At 41.3% G+C, this 21,880-nt stretch overlaps 2 protein-coding genes across 6 annotated transcripts; one reads left to right on the top strand and one right to left on the bottom strand.

Moving 5' to 3' along the window:
* Positions 1-355: 355 nt before the first annotated feature.
* actr6 (actin related protein 6) lies at positions 356-7,531 on the top strand. The gene is made up of 9 exons (XM_022256283.2): positions 356-465; positions 1,314-1,431; positions 2,210-2,402; positions 3,233-3,368; positions 3,845-4,000; positions 4,181-4,292; positions 4,632-4,755; positions 5,577-5,715; positions 6,318-7,531. Exons 1-9 carry the CDS (start codon positions 392-394, stop codon positions 6,445-6,447), a joined length of 1,182 nt encoding a protein of 393 aa, XP_022111975.1. The 5' UTR covers positions 356-391; the 3' UTR covers positions 6,448-7,531.
* Positions 7,529-21,617, bottom strand: LOC110991111 (DEP domain-containing protein 7-like). 5 transcript variants are annotated; one of them, XM_087134658.1, is made up of 15 exons: positions 21,532-21,617; positions 19,709-19,923; positions 19,086-19,186; positions 18,461-18,538; positions 18,269-18,364; positions 18,047-18,154; positions 17,266-17,358; positions 16,411-16,503; positions 15,794-15,895; positions 15,314-15,468; positions 14,677-14,842; positions 14,089-14,455; positions 13,421-13,622; positions 11,328-11,599; positions 7,529-9,624 (listed from the first exon to the last, which is right to left on the bottom strand). In XM_087134658.1, the coding sequence occupies exons 1-14, from the start codon at positions 21,608-21,610 to the stop codon at positions 11,376-11,378; spliced, it is 2,079 nt and encodes a 692-aa protein (XP_086990784.1). In that variant the 5' UTR covers positions 21,611-21,617; the 3' UTR covers positions 7,529-9,624; positions 11,328-11,375. The 5 variants fall into 5 exon arrangements, with proteins under 5 accessions (XP_086990784.1, XP_086990782.1, XP_022111976.2 ...); XM_087134656.1 differs by having other exon boundaries at positions 11,407-11,599; XM_022256284.2 differs by having other exon boundaries at positions 11,407-11,572.
* Positions 21,618-21,880: the final 263 nt, after the last annotated feature.

The following is a 21,880-nucleotide window of genomic DNA, read 5'->3' as shown; positions in this document are numbered from 1 at the left end:
GCAACCGGGTCCTTATTTCGATGAAAGGTGGGCGCTATTTTAAATTCACCGTGACGGTGCGAGTAACGTGTGCTTGGGCTTTTTGGAGAGGGAGACGCGAACGTACGTACCCGGGGTACCGAACGTGACGCCATATACCCGCGTGTTGCCCTAAAGGCGTAATGTGTTTTACAGAGATTTTTATGTGTGAGACGTATTCAAATTTCTAGAGAACAAAACAGTACTTTTTAAAATGCAACACATGGATTTCACTTGCCTTCTACCGCCCTCATAGGGCATCGAGAAAGGCAAATTATGCTCTTCACAAAATGTTTGCGCTTGCAAGAACGGATAGTTTGTTCATCGTGCACGGCGCCCTCTTTCGGACGTAATCCAGTTGACGAAATCCAAGATGGCAGCGACCATGGTGCTAGATAACGGCGCGCATCAGGTGAAAGTTGGCCTGAATACTGAGATGAAACCAAGGTGTAAAATACTTGTTTCTTGTTTGTAATGAACATTTACTGAAATTATATATAAAACAGTAAATAGCAAGGAAGGGCATTTGTCTAGATAAACCTTTTTTGACAGACTTTCTGTCTTTACTTAACCACTTATCGGTACTACTACTACCGTGACTACTACTACTAGTGTTAGTCAATTGCCTGGGATCGCGGCAATGGAAATAGGCCTAAGTTAATTTAACTTTTTGCGTTATCCGTACTATTTCCACTTTTGGGAATCTTTGAGTTTGCTTTTCTTTAACTTATTTTTTATAATAATATTTTGTGGAAATAGTGAATAAATCAAATAAAAAATCAAATCAAACTTGAAACGCTACTCTTTAGGCATGTTAGGTTTGCTGGTTATAGCCCTAACATTAGGATAAGTCTTAAAATGCCTAAATGTAAGCCTTAGGCTGGACATCAAAGAAAAATATCATAACAGTGGGCATTGTATATTTGGGGACCCCCAGTTTTTTGTCATTTTAATCTTGTAAAACTGGTCAGCCCCCTACCCCAGAACTGTGGGGTCCAACGTTCGTCCCTACCCTACTACCAAAAGCAGACTAATGTTAGATCCAGGCATGCTAGGCTCATGACATGGGGAGATTTGCCGGTCATGCTAGTAGCCCTAGGCTACGAATCTAATGTTAGAGCTAGAAACAAGTCAATCAGTCCCATTACTTTTCACTCAGATGTACCAGATAGAACGAGGGTAGGCCTATGCACAACTGTCCAGTTTTTCAAGGCTAATGATCACGTCTGCCCAAATCTGAAAACTTCTGGACTTCCGAGATTAAAAATGAATTTTGTTATTATTGTTGTTGACAGATCGATTCCCAATTGCATTATGAAAGCCAAGAACGAGCGCAGGAAACAATACATAGGATCACAGATTGACGATTGCAAGGACCTGTCTGGAATCTTCTACTTGTTACCTTTCCAGAAGGTATTAGTGGGACTTTGAAATCACGAGTTATTTACACTCACCGGTAGCTTGTGAAAAACCAAATGGATCGACTTTTCAGCTTTTCTTTATGATGTATTTTGTCATATTTAAGAACAGGACATCCATGTTTGTATGTGCCAGAGAATCTAACAAAGATGCCGACCCTTTTATTATTAAAAACTTGAATCTAAATTTCTCTCCTATGCCGTTCGATGCATTGAGAAGCAGTGCATGCTCAGAGGACAGTCATGTTTGCATGCTTCATGATAATATAATTAAGACATTTAACTATTAAAAGTTTTACCAGTGGAAGCATGGCAGAATGGTTAAGAATGATGTTTTTAAGCAAAATAAAGAGTAAAAAAAATAACATTAAAAAACTGTCAACTTTTGACATCTTAGTATCCCTTTGTAAATACAATGACAAATTGTAGACAGAATGTTAAGAATTGTGAAGGTGTCTTTTACTCTATCTGCGTGTATTCTTCAGGGGTGAAATTTGTCAGGATTGTCTGATTGCAGGAGTTTGTCATCAGAATTTTCACGATTTCAGGATTTTTCAAACAGTCTCGTAAGAAATCTGGAAAATCCCTAGTTTACCATCAAGGTATTTTACATGTAAAACTTATATAGAACACATAAACTAGGTATTTCAAGGGGTACGTAAAAGCAAACACATATCGGTGCCGTAGACCCTATGCTGTCATGGGGCCCTCAGTACCTCTGGTGATTATTTGTGGATATTCCATTCTTCTCCTATCTCACCCCTGATTGGCAGGGTTATCTGGTCAACTGGGATGTCCAGCGGCAGGTCTGGGAGCATACGTTCGGCAAGGACGTGATGAGCCTGGAGCCGGAGGACACCAATGCGGTCATCGCCGAGCCGTATTTCGACTTCTCCTCCATACAGGAGGCCATGAATGAAATCTTTTTTGAGGAGTACAACTTCAAAGCCATCCTCAGAACCAACGGTATGTGAGGCAGGATAAGCTTGGCTCGGACATCTACAGAGCTTGGTCACAGCTAACGTCTAGTAGGGCGACAGAAACAGGACAGGGACAGTTCCACTTTCATATAGAAATGCTGTCAAAATGTCCTATGTATAAAGAAACAAATGGGTCTTGTTTTATAATATTGTCATCCATCATAATTCCCAGTTGAAACAGCATTCCTAGACTAAGGGGTACTTAATGTTTTTAATTATTAAAATACCGTCAGTTGAAATCAGTTATTAACCCTAACCTTCCTAGATCTTTCAAAAACAATCAGAGAGATCAGGAAGAGTGGAGCAATCCATTACTTGGGGCTTGATTGCTTTTGGCAGAATAAAGAATGTAACATTGGTTTCCTGCACAGTAGATGATTTGGGATGGGGGGAAGTTGAGGTCCTAGCACAAAATACCCATGGAGTTTGGGTCGTTGTATTTAAGTAGTACTCCAGAGCAGTATGTGCTTCATTAAACAAATGCACAGAGTGAGGGTTTTTGTTAATTCCAATAGTCCCAAACTAATTGAGGAGTCAGTGGGGGTTATTGGTCTGTGAGGAAATATGATATTTCATTAACAGATTAAGGCAGGGACATTCGCAAACGAAGCATCTTATGTCATGCTATCTCAAACATGTTCAATGTATGAGTTGGTGTATGGTTGTGTTGATTTGGCCACATTTGATTTGATGTTCTCAAATGATCCCATGCCGTACCACATATTCTGTCTGCACTGCCCGAACTGAAGTTTCTCCATGTTGACGGGGATGTCTGCTGTTCACTCGTAGTTGTTTGTCCACCCTCTTGGTTTGTAGCTGGTACCTTGAGCGCGTTCAAGAACAGGCAGGAGGAGCCTAATGAGCTGTGCTGTCTCCTGGTGGATTCCGGGTACTCATTCACCCACATCGCACCTTACTACAATGGCAAGAAAGTGGGCAGTTCAATAAGAAGGTGAGTAGTGACCCATACCTCAGCAGATGCAATTAGTGGTCAAGTTGAGGTGCAAACTCTAGTTCGACCACTGGTCAGTTTCTTTTTAGCAAGGCGCATGTTAATGAAATCCTTGTGGAGACCTGTACACCTTTAGAATTTTCTTGTGGAGACCTATTCAACCCATTCTCCCGGGTCTCCACAAGGCACTATATTTCAAAACACGAGATCTTGAGTATGAAAGCTTTTAGGTACTTACAGTTTCTAATTATCATTTGCGCTGTTGGATGGAGATAATTTGGATCGATGGCCCTTTTTTCCCTCTTCAAAGACAAAGGTAGATGTATTTTCATCTCCAAGACTGTGATGTTTTTTCCCCACATATTGTCTGCTTTTGGATACCATTTTTCAGTTTAAGCATCACATTCTATAAATGATGAATCACACATGTCGGGGAGTTTCAAGATGGTGACATTTTTTGTTGCCCTTTTTATCAGAGTAAATATCGGCGGAAAAGTCTTAACCAATCACCTGAAGGAGATCATCTCATATCGTCAACTACACGTCATGGATGAGACGTACGTCATGAACCAGGTCAAAGAAGATGTCTGCTATGTGTCTCTTGACTTCTACGGCGACATGAAAATTGCAAAGTAAGGATAAATATCAAAATTATTTGTTATTTTGAGTCATCATGGAGGCCTTTTGGTCTGTCTGGGGGGGCCTGTCTCTCTTTCTTCTACAAGTCAGCCATTTCTTTTTTGTTGGGGGGGAATGCCATATATTATCCCAGCTTGTTCCCCTGAACTGTTTTGCCTGCCTTTAATTTCCAGATTGAAGAGCAAGGAGAACACCGTTGTCAGAGACTACATTTTACCAGACTTCTCTCACTCCAAGAGAGGTTATTTGAAGCAAGAGGACACTAAACTAAAACCTCATGAGCAGGTAAAAGACAGACATCATGATATCGTTCAGCTCCTCAGGTCATTTTCCCTGGAATCTGGAATGAAATGTCCTCTGTCACTCTCTTGTCAGAAATCAGTGTTATTTTATACATGGATTATTTGTGGTGAGCCATTGAGGATGTGGGTTTTTCAAACAAGTACGAAGCACGTACTAATTCAGGATCTGCTGGACCCATCCAAGTTAAAAGATGATAATGTGAATGAAGAATACTTTGGCTGCCAGTGCATTCTTGCCTCCTACCAGATCTAAATTTTCCAATTTTTATATGATTTCACACACAACCAGGGAGTTAAGGCTAATAATTGCTTGTTCTTGCAGACTGTTCGGATGAACAATGAAAGGTTTGCTGTACCTGAGATCCTGTTCCATCCATCTGACATCGGCATACAAGAAATGGGTGTCTCTGAAGCCATAGTGCATGTCATCAACAACTGTCCCACAGGTAGACTTGCCTAGTAGGCTGTATCAGTAAGCAGAGCTGGGCTTGACTAGGGTTGACTAGGCTGGATTGGGTGGTGTTGGGTTTGACTGGGCTGGATTGGATGTTGTTGGGTTTGATTGAGATGGACTGAGCTTAGCTTAGTGGGTTTGACTGGGCTGGATTGGATGGTATTGGGTTTGACTGGGTTTGGATTGGATGGACTGGGTTTAGCTAAGGTGGGTTTCACTGGGTCGGATTGGATGGACTGGGTTTAGCTAAGGTGGGTTTCACTGGGTCGGATTGGATGGCATTGGGTTTAACTGGGTTTAGCTAAGGTGGGTATGACTGGGTTGGATTGGATGGTGTTGGGTTTGGCTGGGATGGACTGGTTTTAGCTAAGGTGGGTTTGACTAGGCTAGGTTGGGTCATGTTGGGTTTGTCGAGGTTTAGTGACATTTGGGCTTGTAACATGAAATATAAAAGAATATCATCAGAAGACTGATTTGAGAAGAGGTGGCAAAAACCTAAACAAGCACAAAGTTGTGTAAGGCATTCCATGTTAACCAGAATACACAGATATACACAGTTGGCCGGGATGCCAAAGTTTGGCTGGTTGAGGGAAAGTACTGCACTGTATGGCGTTAGGTTTGATTGGGTTTGGCTTGGACAGACTTTGACTAGTCTGTGCTCTGTTAAGCTGTGGTGGGTCTGGGTGGGTTGGTCTGGTCACCATCTTGTCCCTCATCTTGTCCCTCTCTGTTTTGCAAATAAGCCAACCGTCTGACATGTTAGTGTTAGTGCAGCATTGGCAATTTGCTGAACCTTTATTTATTATGTGCTAGATATGAGACCTCACCTGTTTAAAAACATCCTCCTGACGGGTGGCAATGCCATGTTCCCCGGCTTCAAAGAGCGAGTGGAGAGTGATGTGAGGTCCATGGCGCCAGCGCTGTACGATGTCCGTGTGACAAAACCAGACAAGTAAGCAGATGACATTAAAAACCCCCTCTGTTGTCAGCATCTGTCAGCTTTTTCATTTACTGGTTGACTTGGTGAAATGCGATTGCTTGCGCCAAAGAATACTTACAACTTTGCTCCGATGTGCCTTACAGAACACTTTAAACATTGGAATGTAATCTACTAAAACTGACCTGTTAGAGAATAAGAACAAAAAATCACAAAAGTGTTTATCCTGACGAGAAGAAATCCATGAAATACATTCGTGTCTTTCTTACTGACCACTTTTGATTATGTTCCCTGAATCCTTTTGGTAAATTATAAACTGTTGAATTGGGATGGTACCAGACTATTTGTGACTGGAAAGCATGCAACATCCCACTTTCAATTTTTGAAAGTGTTGTTTAAAACCTGAAGGTATATTAAGGATTAAACTCTCTATCAAAGGAGACTAGTATAAGTGTTTTGTCAACTTTTAGTTAGCTGCTTTTATTTTTACTGTAAAATCTCCAAGATGAGGAGTTAATGTCTTTTTCAATTCAGTGTGGCTGACTCATTATGATGGTCTGCTTTGAAGCATTTTTCATGTAAATTCTTTATTTTGTTTGACGACTTGCCACTGACAGCCCCATCACACATGCATGGGAGGGCGGAAAACTTCTCAGCACGTCCAAGAACTTCTCCTCGCTGATGGTGACAAGAGATGAATACAGTGAACATGGACACAGCATCTGCTGGGAGAAATTTGACGTCTGACGGAGGCGCAGTGGTTCATAAACATAAAGGGGGTTGTTCATTGCGAACCTTCACATGTCTCGTGATACAGAGAACATTGAGTATTGTGTGTGTGACAGATGGGCTGTAAGCACACCTGCAGTTTGAAACTTCTTGATAGCACTCGTTTTAGTCACAAGACAAATTGGAGACTAGACCTCCTGTTACACGAGGACAGAGGGACGTCCAAAAGCGGACATCCTAGTGGGCGACAATGCTGCTTTCCCTCATCCCGTAAACTCCGATTGGCCTGGTTGTCAGTAACTGACATACATGTACATAGCGAGTATGTTTAGAATGTAGGGTAAGCCTGCACCGTATTAGAAGACAGTTTCTTGTAAGGAGAGTTGGGATCGAGTTGCGTGGATAAGAACTAGTCCCCGCCACATCTGTGTTTCAATATGTGTTTAGCCTCCACAACTACAGAACAAGTTGGACACGTACCTGTTTGAGTGGATTTACTTACACGGCACACCCCACGTCTGAACGTATTAGGATGCACCGATCGTTCTCAAGCTCTTATCTGATGGGAGATGCTGTGGCTGTGATCAGACCTTTTGTTAGAGTTCATTAGCCCCAGGGAGCTGCTGTCAGTGGACAGATGCTTTCTGACAGGTGCAGGGAGCATTTCCCTTTGAAGCCTACTGGTGCCCATGCGATGAAAGCCGAGGATACACTGTAAATGCCTCGCCGTCGAATTGCATCAGGCCAAGTTGGTCAAAGGCTGAAAACCTTGCTCAGAAATCCACATGACTGTGGATTTAGGCCGGAGAAGTATACTGTAATACATTACTGACAGTTTTTATATAAGAGGGTCCATTCTCTGACAGTTGGAAGTACGGGTTATGACGTTATTATTTCTACTAAGGGCAAAACACCTGTAATTAAAATTAATATCTTCCTGATGCAAAAGTACATCTTGAAATATTTCTACTAATCAAAGTTAAACAGCAACAATAACTGTTATAACATAAATGTGCTCAATACAATGTTGCACATTAAGTTTACTTTGGACGATGGGGGTCTTGTTAATGCAGAAAAATAAACATACATATCAAATAAATCATATCACTGATTTTTGACTTTATTTCTGTACTTCTCTTATTTACAATGCAAACTTCATTCTAAAAGCATTTTCTTAGTACATGTACATTTTACAGCAATGCTTACATTGCCAGAGATTTTGCTGTGATCATCCAAGTTTAGTTGTCTCTTGATGGCATTAGATAGCTAGGTGTGTTCTCACCTAGGCCTTGCCAATCAGGGACAGACATGACTCAAGTCACATCCTGCCATAGTCCTGTGCAGTTTGAGATCTTTATTGCCAGGCTGTCTGAAAAGGTGTTGGGGCTGCAGTTTTGGTTTTAGCCAGCAGCATGCCAATAGCAATAGTCTTATAAACATCTAGCCAGTGGCTATTTTTTCGACATGTGCTGATATCAAAGATGGCTGACACTGATGCCACAAGTGATCAGTAATCATCAGGAGAGCCTTTTCTTGAATTATCTTGGAAGAAGTCCAAGTATGGTCAGCCTCGGTCCAATACTTAAACTTGCTCACAGCTGATGTGGAATAGAATCACTTGAGTAATCTTCAGGTATAGAACAAAATGTCATAGAGCAACTTGGCAGAGTTTATCACATAGCTAATAAATGTGCCAAGTGAAGCTTTGGATCAGTAAGAAACATGATTTTTCCAGGTGACATTCTTTTAACTATGAAAGCGACACATACACTCTAAGTTCTTGTACATGGGGAATTCCAGAAATTAGGGGAGACAAAAATGTGACATTTTTGTGTCCCTGTTACATCTGACCTTCTTATTTGACGTGGAAATATCACAGAAATTGATTTCAAACTATTACTATTTGTTTGGCAGGTAACTTGCATTAATTCACCACTCTTGGAAATTAGAAAATGCGTTCTGAACTTACAAAATCATCAGTCAGATGCGACAGGAATACGAAAAACAATGGACCCCTAATTTCTGGAATTACCCATATAGCAGCACTGTGACAGACTGATACAGAAATAAGCCCTTGTTCAAACTACATGGCTTGGCTACAGTGAGACATGTAGCCTTTGGAAGTGGCTGCAGCCATTAGTACCTGTAACTTCCATGCCTGAGGGTGCAGGTCCCGTTCAGATATAGCCTCTCACATGAATGGATCGATTGCAAATCTCATTGTCTGATTGACTTCAATTTTAAAAAATGTTTAACAGCCAGTAAAGGAATGGCACCAATGAAAAATAAAGGACAAAAAAGATAAATGACAAACCTAATGCAAGAAAAATTAAGGCTTTTATAGATTTGCAACAGAATAAATTTATTTTTAATTTTTACATTTTTGTAGAATAACATTAATTCAGATCTACTATAAAATTACTCATATGTTTTCACAATCCATGTATAATTCTGCAGTCTCTATTTTGGCTTCCATTCATATTTAAATGAAAAAGGCAATTTTTTCCCCAGCAAATCAAAATCCTCTTCAAAGAATTGGACTTAACTTCCTAAATAATGAATACACGTACATATATTTGGTATGTATAAATATTTACATGTAATACTTTGGCATTATCAAGAACAGAAATATTTAATGCTATCAGCAAAATTTGGTCAGAAAACAGAAATATCTATATTATAGAAAGGGAAGATGGGGCAAATTTACAAATCCTTAAAGTGGAAAATTGGACATCTGCCCAAACAATAGATATAGAAATGAAAGTTTAATTTTGGTAATGCCTCGGATCTCAGGACGAATACTCGTGCTCACATGCTGACTTTGGCAAATTTCACAAGTGTCCCAAGACTTCAGATATGTGTTAGGGTAGGATGGACAATTTAACACGAGGTAACTCATGGTACATCTTGAGGTTGACAAGGTTACCATGATTTTGTGGGGTACCTCAGGGTAAAACCTCAAGTTGTCCCTTGTTTAATTTAGCAGCCTTTCCCATATAAACATCGGGCCTGTGTTTTTACGTGACATTCGAACCAGCCTTAAAACTCACAATTGTTCGTAACAATAGGTTGGGCAGTCCCCCTTCAGACTAAGAATGCAGTATTTCCAGACATTTAAGGCGTAAACTTATCGATCACTTTTTTTTGTCAGTGAACGTGATCATCTTTGCGGAGAACTTGGCACAACTGGATGCACTGTTGGGACAAAAAAAGAAGTTTTTTTTTTCATTCAGAACATGGTCTCCATGCAGCCACAGTAGCATGCTTACTGTGTGAATACTTCAGGTAGCTCAGACATAGGTACCTCACATGGCCACGCCTGCATGGCGCGGAGCATGCAGATATACTTTTCGACAGAATGTGCACAATGTGCATTTTCATATGGCTGCCGGGCACACAATGGCGATGGAGTTCGAGTGTCCGTTTACTATAACTCTCTAACCAGTCGCTGTTTGCAATTTGCACATACCAGATGGAAACCAGAATCTGAACTGCGCATGTATTTCACACGGTGTAGCCTGGCCTTGCAATTTGTGTTTAGCTTGTCCAATTCCGTGACCTGGAGCTATTTTACTGATGCTGCAGAGACAGTGTACACGACACACATGCCGTCAGTAAGAAGAATGCACTGCATTGAATGTGGACAGCGTGAAATTCAATGCAAAATCCAGGAGATGGGATTTGTTAACTGTGCCTGAGACGAGGCAATGTGCTGCGCACGGACGTATATAAAAAACCTGGACTTGCAATGCCTTGTATGAAAAATAAAGCCAACCAGCGGCCATTTTACCGAGCCGGATACAAAAGCGTGGGCTGGCTCCCTTCTATTGACGTCAGGAAGAACAAAGGCGGGCACTGCCAGGAAAGTTTTGTATTCGGCTCAGTAAAATGGCCACGAGTGGATTCAATGACTCTATAAGCTGATTAAGGGCATTGCGAGTCCAGATTTTATTATACACGTCCGTGGTGCTGCAGTACAACTGCATAGTTTCTGTAAAGAAATTAGCACCTATAAGCTCAGTAGGTTGTTATGCGAGATTAATTTCAGACAGTGGTGGCCCAATACCAATGGAGATGAAATGGTGTTTTATGATAAATGAAATGAAACCCCTTAATGAGCTCAGGAAAATGACATTGGAAAAGCTAAATCTTTGAAATGATGAGCTGGAGTTTATATATGGAACTTTGCATAAACAAACACCAACACAGATACCATTGGATGAAATTCTCAACACTGATTGGTCCAAACTGAGAAAAGTTGTGATTGCAAGATTTCTTTTAATGTTGCGGTGAGTGTTGACCATAAATGCATGACTTTTGCTGCTGCAACTGGAAAAATGAATCATGCGTGTCAGCAGTGAGCCTTCAGAAGACACGCTGCAACATTATATCGGATGACTCAATGCCAGTGAAAGCTAATTTAAATTCTTTGTCATATCATGGTACGCTGAGTGCTTTCTTCATTGGAGGAGCCTTATTTGCTCACGAATCAGCGAAATCATCATGATGCAATCTGTGGTATATCAACTGCTTAGAGTTGGGGAAAAAGGAAAATCAACTGTATAGCTAAGAGTGTCAAAAGAGGAGTACTGGGAAATCCTATCCACTTTGTTTCCAACAAATGAATCAGAGTCAGTTGATCAGAGAGCCACTTTTTTTTTTATTTTTCAGTTATGGTCTTTTTGTTTTGATCAGGCTTGATTCATTCTCCATATGAATGCTAGAGTTTAGTGATGACTTCCTATCACCATGACAACGTAATTTTGCCTAGCAACCTGCGGCCACATCATGTGTCCTCTGACAGGCTCAAAAGCTGGCACTGAATACGATCTATTCCAAGAAGGAAAAAAGCAAGTGAAATTCACTGCAACGATTGCTCTCTCCGGCCAAACTCTCACCTCTGCTGCAAATAAAGGAAAGCACTACTGCTCGGCTAGCTAACGTTACTACAGCATATCGGCAAAGTTCTTATCGTACACTGCCGGGTGGTGCTTCTTCAGGTCCTGCAGGTGCTGTTTCTTGTCCCTGAGGGGTATTTTGACGTCATCGATGACGGCGTTGGTCAAGTCACGCAGGGCGGCATGCGTGCCTGCCGTGCGCTGCTTGTGGTACTGCTGAGGAGTTACTCGGACACAGTAAGACTCTGAGGAGTAGGTTAAAAAGGTATGCGCTGATCAAAGGAATGGGAGATTTTGAGATGCATAGTGGTGGCAAACCAACCAATCTAACGTCACTGGCATGCTATAGTTTGCATCACACCTGAGCTAACGTGCACATGCTGAAAATGACACAAACAACTCAGTGGTCAGGTGGCCCGGTATATTTGTCCCCATTGAGGACCTAAAAAATCTCTCACTGTGCCAAATGTCAAACCATTCAATATAAACCCCAGCAACGGCGAATACCTTTGTTGCAGTTCATTCCAATAGCTCGTAGTTTGAGACTTCTCGGGCTGTGATTGACTTTGGATTGACCCAACTACAGCACATGTAATATGCATCAGGGTCTGCCCTTGGGTATGTTCAGTAGAGCAATGCATATGCCAGTTTTGGCACACCCTGTATACTTTTTGGGTTGATAGTGTGCATGATACAAACGACTGTGCTATTAAACACAGCTTAACCAAGGTAGGAACTTAAGCAGGGGTGTGAGTGGCCACTTGCTGAAAACAGCTAGCATACTTTTGTGCAGACCAGGTGTACAAAAAAGCTAGAATTCCGGGTCAACAAACTAAGGCCAAACAAAAAATTAGTTGTGTTTCCTATTACACCGAAAAATCAATCAGGGTGGTTGGTTGGGTAAAATATTGTTTTTTTACTCTAAATTTTTATATCCCAAAAACTTAGGGTCGGATGATGGTCTGTATTTGGAGTGGGGCACATATATTTGTAACAGGCACTAAGTCAGTGTCAGATTCATACTGTACATGTGCATGTCAACATTACATATCAGCACTGTGATTGAGTAGAGAAGCAGCTGGTTATTGAAATACAAAACCACAAGAGCTGTCCATCTCATGCCAAAAAAAAAAAATATATTACAATGTACAGGACGGTGTACACAAAATTAGGCTTGGGGCAAGGCACCGTAAGTTTTTATATTTCATTGATTTGTCGAATAAAAAGATATAGGTTCTGCATGATTGTCTAGAGTTGGGTCGGGTAACCGGAAACACAGCTATTTATTTGTTTGGCCCAAACAAAAAAAGCTGAAATCAGCTAAAACCCTGAATTCTCACACCCCTGCTTAAGGTTAAAGGGGCACTGCTAGTATTGCCTTCAGGTTATTGTGACGATCTGGGGTTCCAAGGCAATGTCTTCATTTGTAGGGCATCAAAACAACCAACCATAATCCACAGGGTGTCAATCCATAAGTTTGGTATTTGCTACTATGATGTGTGTATTCTTACAAAATTCTGTAATACTGCCACGTCTCCAAGACTCGGGGTATTCTTGCAAATTGGACACAGATTCTTTTTCTATTCCTTTGGTTAAGAGTCCTGCTCATTTGACAACTCGGGTTTTTTTATTAGAAAGCTACATTCACAGAGATGCTTCACTGCTGTAGCAACCTTACCAAGCATGGACCCATGAACAGAAGATGTCCACACTGTGCAGGTTGTGCAAACGTTGTGCGGACTAAAGCAAGGTCCACACAAGGTTACCCCCCCTTCTTGAAAACAGTTTTAGGGGCATTTGGGATTAGGGTTATCTGTGGCAAAAGGAAGAGGAACAGTCAAGGAAACCACCAGAAAACTCCAGCTGAAAAGGATGTTTGCAGTGTAAGAAAAGTGAGTATTTTTATCTAAATGTAGTTTACTTAACTACACAAAATGAAGGAATTACTGCACCAGATAGTAAGCAAGACTTTACTAAGTGCGGCACTCAAAACCTAAAACCTCTTTTCTCCAATTCAATTAAAAGCTCTGCATGGTTTGATCCGACATACGCCCTGTGCAGGGTATCTTAATCTTGGCTTTACAGGTACATACCCTGACTGACATCTCGTTGGCCGGCCTTCAGCCGGGATATTCTCCTCTCCGCCCTCTGTGCCACGAGGGGCGGCATCTCACAGACCCGATCCACGCAATCCATCATGAATGCCACCAGGTTCTTGGCTTGGATTGGGGAGACGATCCGACTCGGAATGATGGCCGGTGTGAACGATGTGATGACTGTGACACGGTTGTCGATCTGTACCAGACAGAAGGTCACAGTTCAAAGTTCAGTGGGTCTCTTGTGTATATAGAGAAGTCGGTGTTTGGTGTTGATTTACCTAGCATGAGCCAACATCTGTAAAATTCTAAAATGCAAGTGACCTGTCACTGGAAAGTAATATTAACCAACTGAACTTAACAAAATATTGTCTGATATTACAACAGAATTTTTTAACCGTAACTTGATCCCCAGATGAATTTATGGCTACGTGTTGGAACTTCTCCAGTTCTTAAATTATAATCACAGATATTCTTTTACTTGCTGAAAGCAAGACCATCAGCATAATTTGGAAAGAAATTATAGTGTGACAAAATTAGATTAATAAATTGCGACAATAACTTGCTCCCAGCCTTCCAATTCACAGCAAGAACGTGTCCATCACAGCCTTCAAGTCTTCTGAGGCTTTCCATTGCCCTTTTAACTGTGAACCATACGGGCATACCTCATAGCTTAGTCTGACAGCAGTTTTCGAGCTCGCCGACGCCATGAAATGAAGCAAGTTCTGCAGTTCCTCTCTCTCACTGGCCCCCAGCATCGTGAAGGCCAGCTGGGCCAACTCAATGGCTCTGGAGGTCTTCCCTCGGGCGATGGACCCCAGGACGGCCATCAGGATGTCCTGGAACTCCGTTGGCATCAACGGTCGTCGGCGCTCCCCAATGTGATTGGTGAGCGTCTGGAAGAGGAGGAGCTTGCGGGCGTGGACGGCAGACTGCGACTGGCTGTTGTTGGCGCTGAGGAAGCTGTCTGTGATGGTGGAGCTGTCTGGGTGTGAATGCAGGCAGGCCAGGGCTGACGATAGCCATTGATCTCTGGGAGGGGGGTGGAGGCAAGTGTAGATGATGTAAGACTCTAAAACTACTACAACTACAGTCGTAAGTAAGCTACACAAATTTGATCCCAAAAAATTATATTAACGGGACAGTAAAGTGTACATTTGACACTCGATATGAGAACCAAATGGAAGAGCATCATAAATGAAAATGGAAGGCAGGGTGACCATTTCTCATTAGCAGTGGCAATCTGTCTCTACCGAGTTGGTTGTTGTCTGTTGCTGTTCCCACACTTAGTTACACCCCCACTGGAATATCTCGGTACTGTAAAGTTCTCAGTGCAAAATAGAATATCTTCCAGCATGGGTATATCCACTAATTCCAACAGCCTCTGAATGGTAGACTCCTTCCAGATCTCATTCACATCTAAAAGGAAAGCCAAAACATACTGCATCAATCAATTCTGTTCTACCACTTCAACTGTCCTTAAATTCATTTCCAACTTGTCTCACAATGAGATAATACCAGCACAATGAATCCTTGGTTACTGAGATCTACTCTGAGAATGAATTTGAGTGATCCAAGAGAGCAAATATGTTAAAACAGATCTTCTTTGTGACTGCCATGATTGGGTATGTTCATATAATCCCTTCAAACCCCAACTCTCTGGCTGCCTATTAAACTACTTGCGCCAATTACCATAAAATGTAAATCTCAGTGAGTAAAAATTCAACAAAACTACACTGAGCACTCATAAGAACTCAAAACAGACAGTTTGGCACCCGTCCAACTCCTTTTTCCATCACCAATCTCGTTTTCTGTTCATTCCAGCTTCATCCAAAATTGGTAATGAGTAACTGCACATACTCAGTGACTAGTGAGTAAATATGTACTCACCAAACTCTGCTTTCAGGCTGTCCAAGGAGGTCAGTGATTGGACAGATTCTAGGTCAGTGTCACCCGACTGATTGCTTTTGCCACTGCTCATAGATTTGGTCTCACTTTGCTGTGACATCTCTGAGGTTATGCTGGCTGTCTCAATGTCCTTATTTCTATGTAAAGAGAGGGTACAAACACGTCAATAGAATGTGTTGGAGATGGCCAGGAAATTTATTGACTCACATAAGAAATCATAAGAAATTTCTATGGGCTTGTAATATGTAAATCTACGATATGCCCTGCCTGAATGAAACCATGGATGGAAATACTATTAATAACATTCTGCTTATAACAAGGAAACTTTTAGATCCCAATCTTTCGTTAATCATTGTTTTCATTCCTAATAATACAAGGTTCCTGTTACAACAAGATAATTTGTGAAGTCCGAAGGACCTCTTATTACAGAGATTCAACTGTACAGAAGTGAACACGAGTGACCTTGGTTCGGCCCGTTTCCCCAGACGGAAACTGCCCAAGCTTCGTCGGCTCTTCTTGTGCTCCGGTTGGGACAGGGACTCCTGGGAGCCTACACTGCCACTTCTGCATTGTCAGGAATAAGGACCATGCAGAAAACTGTCACCAGACAGGTAGATAGCACGGGGAAAGTCTGGATGCAAATTTTAGTTTGACCACTGGTTAATACAGTAACCCTCGAAAAAACCCAGCCGAACTATCCTGTAAAATCTCATCACCACTCACATTGAGCCATTGGCTTCAACTCTTGTGACACTCAAGGGCCAATGAGACATCCTACACAGTTGCTTTCATGTGAATGGTTTCGTCTGTTCCAAACTGTCGCCTAATAGAACAAATCGTCCTTCGTTTGGGAGACGCTGGTTGACCAAAGTTGTCACTCAAACTCTCCCAGGGATTTCAAGCCAAACAAAATTCGAAACGGTACACGTATATTGGAGATTACAGCGACCTAGGTAACCTGTTTTTACCTATCCAAACAACCCTCTGGTTGGCAAGTGTTGTGCACTCAGCTCTGTGGAACTTTTGAGCTTACAGTACCAAGGCACAATGGACAGCCTTTAGCAGCCATCCTAACTCACTTGGATTCCAGTTTGTGCTTGCCCAGTCGAAAGCTTGCCCTCCTCTTGTCCCCAGATTGAGGGATACTCTCACAAGACCCACTAATATTGTAACTGCAAAAACCAACGACAAGGTAAAACAGCAAACTTGATTACAGTTTTTCTCTTGATATGAGCATTTTTAATGCAACATTCTGCTTATATCAAAGACATTTTTTGATCCTGACACTTTTTACTCTTCGTTCTCCATTCCCGGTAATAATGAGGAAATTTGCAAAGTCCTAAGGACCTTACCATGAAGGTGCTCGACTGTATATTTACATTGACTAGGCTGCTCCTCTGTCGTGTTGGTGTATCAACTTAGAGGGGGGCAAACGGATTTGTTCACTGATTATTTCTCTCCTTTCAGTTCCAGGGCCTGGTGCTCTGAATCAGAACAAGGCACCATGAGACAAGAATGCCATTCCCCGCTTGACTATAAACAAGACAGACAACAGAGGTCTCAGAAGCCTCTCTTGTCCTGGTCTTGGCCTTGGTAGCTCAGTTGAAATGCTCCTAAAAGGCATGTGAATTTGCTTGATACAAGTGTCCTTTGAACCGTAACAGTGGCCTTGCCTCTTCCAACCCAAACTTCATGACACAGGCTTGTAAAGCATTTACTATCCAGAGTTGTTTCCATCATACCTACAATGAAGGAAGCCTTCTTTTTTTCCTTCAAAGGACTTTCCACCAAACACTATTGTAACCTCATAGAGCAATTTGTTAATTTTAATGAAAACCAATGAAAAGATCACAAAAACGTGAATACTTCTTCCTCTGAATTCTCTCGTCATTCAGATTTCTTTGTCTGAAATTGTGACACAAAATCCAGCAAACCTGTTCTCTGTCTTGAGTCGTCCTAAGCCGAAACTGTTCCGTTTGCGTTTCTTCTTTTCAGCTGGCGTGTCTAGGTGGTTCCCTTCATCCACCCTGGAAGTATGTCAAAAGGCAGAGTAGTGACAACATCAGCCACTCCACACCAAATGACACGTACATGTAAATATGCAGGGATTTCCTGAGTCGTAACACGGAGGGATGTTTTAACTCATTCGGGTGAAGTCTGTGTGCAGATTCCCTCCCAGATTCCCATTGGGTTTGTGTGCAAACAAGGGGCTCAAACTGGTACATGGAGGCTGAGCTTGTGTGGAATCCTCAAGTGGACATGTGCCGTGGCAGAGCGTTGCAGCAAATATCGCTCTGCAACACTGTCTCAGCGTTTGACAGAGCGGTAAGAAATGTTGCACAAACCCTGAACAAATGACCACCAAGGGTCAGCATTTGTTAAATCTGACTTGATAAAGGACTGGGATTGCAGTATCTTGTCAAGTTTTAATTAAAAAGCCAGCATTTCTATATAACACACACAACATACTGCACCTTGGACAAGTTCACTGTGGAATAACACATTGGCCATTGTTTAAAACTACAACACAAAATCAACAATCTGTTTGAGTGGTACTGATTTCACTTTTCTCGACTGCAATTAAGTTGAAACATGAAGAGAGAAAAGAGATGAAAACATTAAGATTATATTCTCTTATAGCACCTGCTGATCAAACATGTCCATCTTTATGCATTTCAAAACTGGAAGCAGTGTTTACGACAATCTGTGGCCCACCTTGACAATGCTTCTGCTTTTAGCTTCCCAAACCCAAAGCTGGATCTCTTCTTCTTCTTGCGGTCAAAGAGGATGGCGAAACTGGACGTACCATCGTTCTCATCGCATCTGAAATATTTTACCATCGGACAATATAAAGACAAGCAGTTTAAAACGCACTGAAATGAATTGTATTTGATTTTTCTCAGGCGGAGTTGGCCCTGCCAAGACATCAGCTCTTACCGGTTTTCATTCCTGGACTTGCCAGCCCCAAAGCTGTGCCGTAGTTTCTTCTTCCTGTCAAAGTGTGGACAACTTTGCCCTTCATCCTCAGCCGATCTGTACATTAACAACAGCACACCAATTAGCAAATTACGCAGACAATTTAGCACTGTTGATGGGGAAATCTGGAATAAAAGAAGACTCCATTTTTACCTTTTCTCTGCACGGTATCTGGCTGTGTCTGACAGACGTTGGCTACTCCTGTGGCTTTTGTTTGTATCTTTGACAAACCTGTCCGCAGACAAATCAAAGCAATTCATATAAATATCCTGTACACAAACTTCCCGGACAATGTGATCAATACGCAATAAAATGACTTGTTTTTATTTTTGCAAACTGCATTATGATCTGTGAGTAATCATTACTCTGCGTGTACTTGCTGTTTCTTTCTCTGCAAAATGGGACTAAAGAATGTCAAGCAGCTTGCATACAAAATCATTCAGAAGAGCAAAATGTTTTGAATAAACAGAAACTAAAGGTTACCAGTAAAAATCTAATGACATAGTCCCGGAGAGTTTTTGAGGTACATGTACATTGGCTCCTCAACACTGTTTGATGTGGATACCGAAAACGAGTTTACCAACATCAAATGCAAAAGCAAGACAAATTCAGCTTATTTCATTTTTCTTCCGTCATGTCCGTAACTCCAATAAACCTCCTGTCCACATTCTGACCCTGTGTCCAACTCTCTCACAGAATCATAAACACAGACACCAATGCAGCGAGTAATCGGATGTATTTGTGGAGGAGAACATGACAGAGAGAATGGGGGGATTACCTGTAAAAGTGAGTGCTGTTATCTTGGAAGGCTGGTTTAGTATTTAGGGGTGGCTGGGATGTTGCCAGCACATCTTCAATTATACTCTGCTCCAGCAGCAACTGCAAGAAACAAGAAAACAAAAACCTGGGTTAGAGTAAGTAGATAGTAGAGGACATCCCAAATAGCATTGTTAAATTCTACAGAGGTTATTTGTTATGTGTCCTTAGAAGGCAATGGTTTTGTATCACTGGGATAGGCTCGAGCAAACTAAATTGTAGCTAAATTGAAATTACAAAAACAGCCTCTGAGACACCACAGAGACACCAGCAACTCGTAACCTCTATTTTCAAGTTAAAGTTTTCATTTGAGGTTTTCTGTCCTAACCAGATGGAAATTTCGATGTCAGGTACACCTGTACATGTAAGTTAGTTTTTATTACTTGTTAAAATCTACATGTAAGCTGGTCAGCTTAAAAAGTGACTTCTTCTTATATGTTTGTACCCTAAAAGCAATCTCTTTTGAAAATTCACAACTGTTTCTTCTAATTTGGTCTTTAAACTGATGTTACATGTAATTTCCCTCAACCCAGACCCTTAAGGTTAGTGAAATTTAAATAGAATTTTGCTGGAATTTGGCAATACCTGACACAATTTGATGGCATTTTCCCTGGAGATATCCCTTTCGAAGCCGCTCTGCTGCAAGTAGGGAAGTAGGACGTCCACAGCCTCGGCGCCGGCAAAGCATCCCTCCAATCGCTTGGTCTTGGTCTTGTGGGGCTTGATGCTGACATTGTCCTGCAGGTGTTTGATGATGCTGTTCCAGCGCTGCGTGGCTCGGAATGGGCCGTTCATTGCACCTGCAAAAGAGTTTTAAATTTCATGTGTTTGAAGTGAAGGAAAGGATTTTGCATCTGGCCAACATGATTCTCAACTTCATAATCGCCAACAAGTTTTAGAAATCAACTACAAAACCACTTTCCCTCGGAGAATGTCAGTTTTTCCCAAGATGAATGGACTTGTCTTCAATGAAAATTAATGGTACAGCTGTATTTCCAAACTTCAAGATGTCATAAGCATTAGGCTGGAGTAACGTGAGCCAAGCCAACGCTGGTACTATATTTATGTATACATGAAGAAAACCACTATAACCTGACTCCCCAGTATCAAATTGAGGACAGTCATAATCATGATGATCATCATTTATGATAGCGAGTACTCAGCTAATATTCACCAAGTTTCAAACTCACTGCAGGCTCGGCAGTTATGGAACTCTTCAATTAACATGATCTATTGGCATACATGCATGACAGGTACAATAGTTACTGATGCTGGGCGCTATCGCTCAATCTTTATGCAATCTGTCAATCTTATTGCATGATTCGCTGGTAATGGTATTTTTTTTCTCTTTTGGTCAACTGTCATGAGTCATAAAAGTTCTTATTCGTAGTTGTAGGCAGTCATAGAGTCCTACTTTACTCCTTACAGGAAAGAGTTCCATACACGGACACCACATGGTGGCCCTGTGCACAAACCTAAGAGACTTATCTGAAAAAAAGTGTTTTCTAGTCTAAGTAACTTGGACTCTACGAATCGCCTTTTTAAACATTTGGCATGGTCATGATGGTCAGGCGGGTGATAGGTCTATCGCCCGACCATGCAAAATGTTTCAAAAAGTGATTTGTAGATTCTGATGCTTGTTATCAATTAGGACATTTTAGGGGAAAATTAGTGTTGCCCGTATATGGAACTCTTTTTCTCATCATGCTCATGACATACCTCCATGCTCAGACATGTCAGACTTGGCCTACGTACATGTATGTAAACATTGAAAACTACATGTAGGTCTATGCACAAATAGTGCTGATCAACCAATTGCGCCCAACATGGGGCCTGTTTGTTCATGTTGTTTCACACAGATCTGGATCGCGATCAGAGATCCTTACGCTGGTTCACACCACCCATTACAGCATAGATGATCAGGCATGTTAAGCAACTTGGTGTCTGTAAACCAACGACGGATTACGGATCATGATTTAGATTTGTCATGTTTGTGTAGGCCCCTAAACATGCTAAACCTGGTGAGACAAACAAGACCACTGTCATGACTGTTGGTAATAATAATAATATAACTAATAATTTAGACTAGCAAGACTAGGCCTATGTACAATTATCAAACTTAATACACCAGTTCCCATTGATTTTTATATAAATTTCACTATGCATGTGTGATTTTGATGTAGGCCTAGGCCTACTTGGGATTTCATTTGTCGCCGACATGAAATAACTCCTCTCTCACAAGACCATGAAGACGGCAAACTCAACAACATAAACCATGTCCATGATTATTTTTAATTTCGCAGGCTAAGGTTTACCCACACAAACAGACACACACAATACCATACATACTGGCTTTGAAGTATATGCAACCAACGCTTTAAAACATTCATACAATCCAAAAAGATTACCAGATTCATCGCCTAATTCTGATTTTGGTAGCAAATTGTGTGCCTCTCGCAGGGGGTTTATCTTCAACAAAGTCGCCATTTTGAAATTGAATTTGCCTCTGTACATATTGGCTTGCTACATTTTCTAAAATAGGTGGTTGAACTTAACCTGGAAAAAATTTCTTGGTGATATTTGACATCTGAAGGAAAAAAGTCATAAAATAAAACTTAAAATTCCTCTTAAATAAAAAAATGTTTGAAAATTGTTTGTGTTCCACACTGATAATAAATATTAAACGTTTTTATAGTTAGCGTTACCTTTTTACAAGTGGAATCTGCCTCGTATGTTTGTATTTGCACAAAAGAGGGC

This window comes from Acanthaster planci, linkage group LG03 (genome assembly GCF_054643075.1).
Source record: "Acanthaster planci isolate LZ-2023a linkage group LG03, COTS_SCS, whole genome shotgun sequence".
Classification (NCBI taxonomy): Eukaryota; Metazoa; Echinodermata; class Asteroidea; order Valvatida; family Acanthasteridae; genus Acanthaster; species Acanthaster planci.
The sequence above is the reverse complement of the archived record's forward strand: the minus strand, read 5'-3'. Positions and strand labels throughout refer to the sequence as shown.

What these genes read in the sequence shown, in the direction of transcription:
- LOC110991111 (XM_087134656.1), bottom strand. Translation starts at nt 21,610, where the DNA reads ATGGCGACTTTGTTGAAGATAAACCCCCTGCGAGAGGCACACAATTTG. An exon ending in CAGCCTGAAAGCAGAGTTTG is followed by an intron (nt 14,843 to 15,313) that starts GTGAGTACATAT and finishes CTTTCCTTTTAG; the next exon opens with ATGTGAATGAGATCTGGAAG. An exon ending in CTGTCAGACTAAGCTATGAG is followed by an intron (nt 13,623 to 14,088) that starts GTATGCCCGTAT and finishes TGTCTGGTACAG; the next exon opens with ATCGACAACCGTGTCACAGT.
- actr6 (XM_022256283.2), top strand. Translation starts at nt 392, where the DNA reads ATGGCAGCGACCATGGTGCTAGATAACGGCGCGCATCAGGTGAAAGTT. An exon ending in GGCGACATGAAAATTGCAAA is followed by an intron (nt 4,001 to 4,180) that starts GTAAGGATAAAT and finishes TTTAATTTCCAG; the next exon opens with ATTGAAGAGCAAGGAGAACA. An exon ending in CATCAACAACTGTCCCACAG is followed by an intron (nt 4,756 to 5,576) that starts GTAGACTTGCCT and finishes ATTATGTGCTAG; the next exon opens with ATATGAGACCTCACCTGTTT.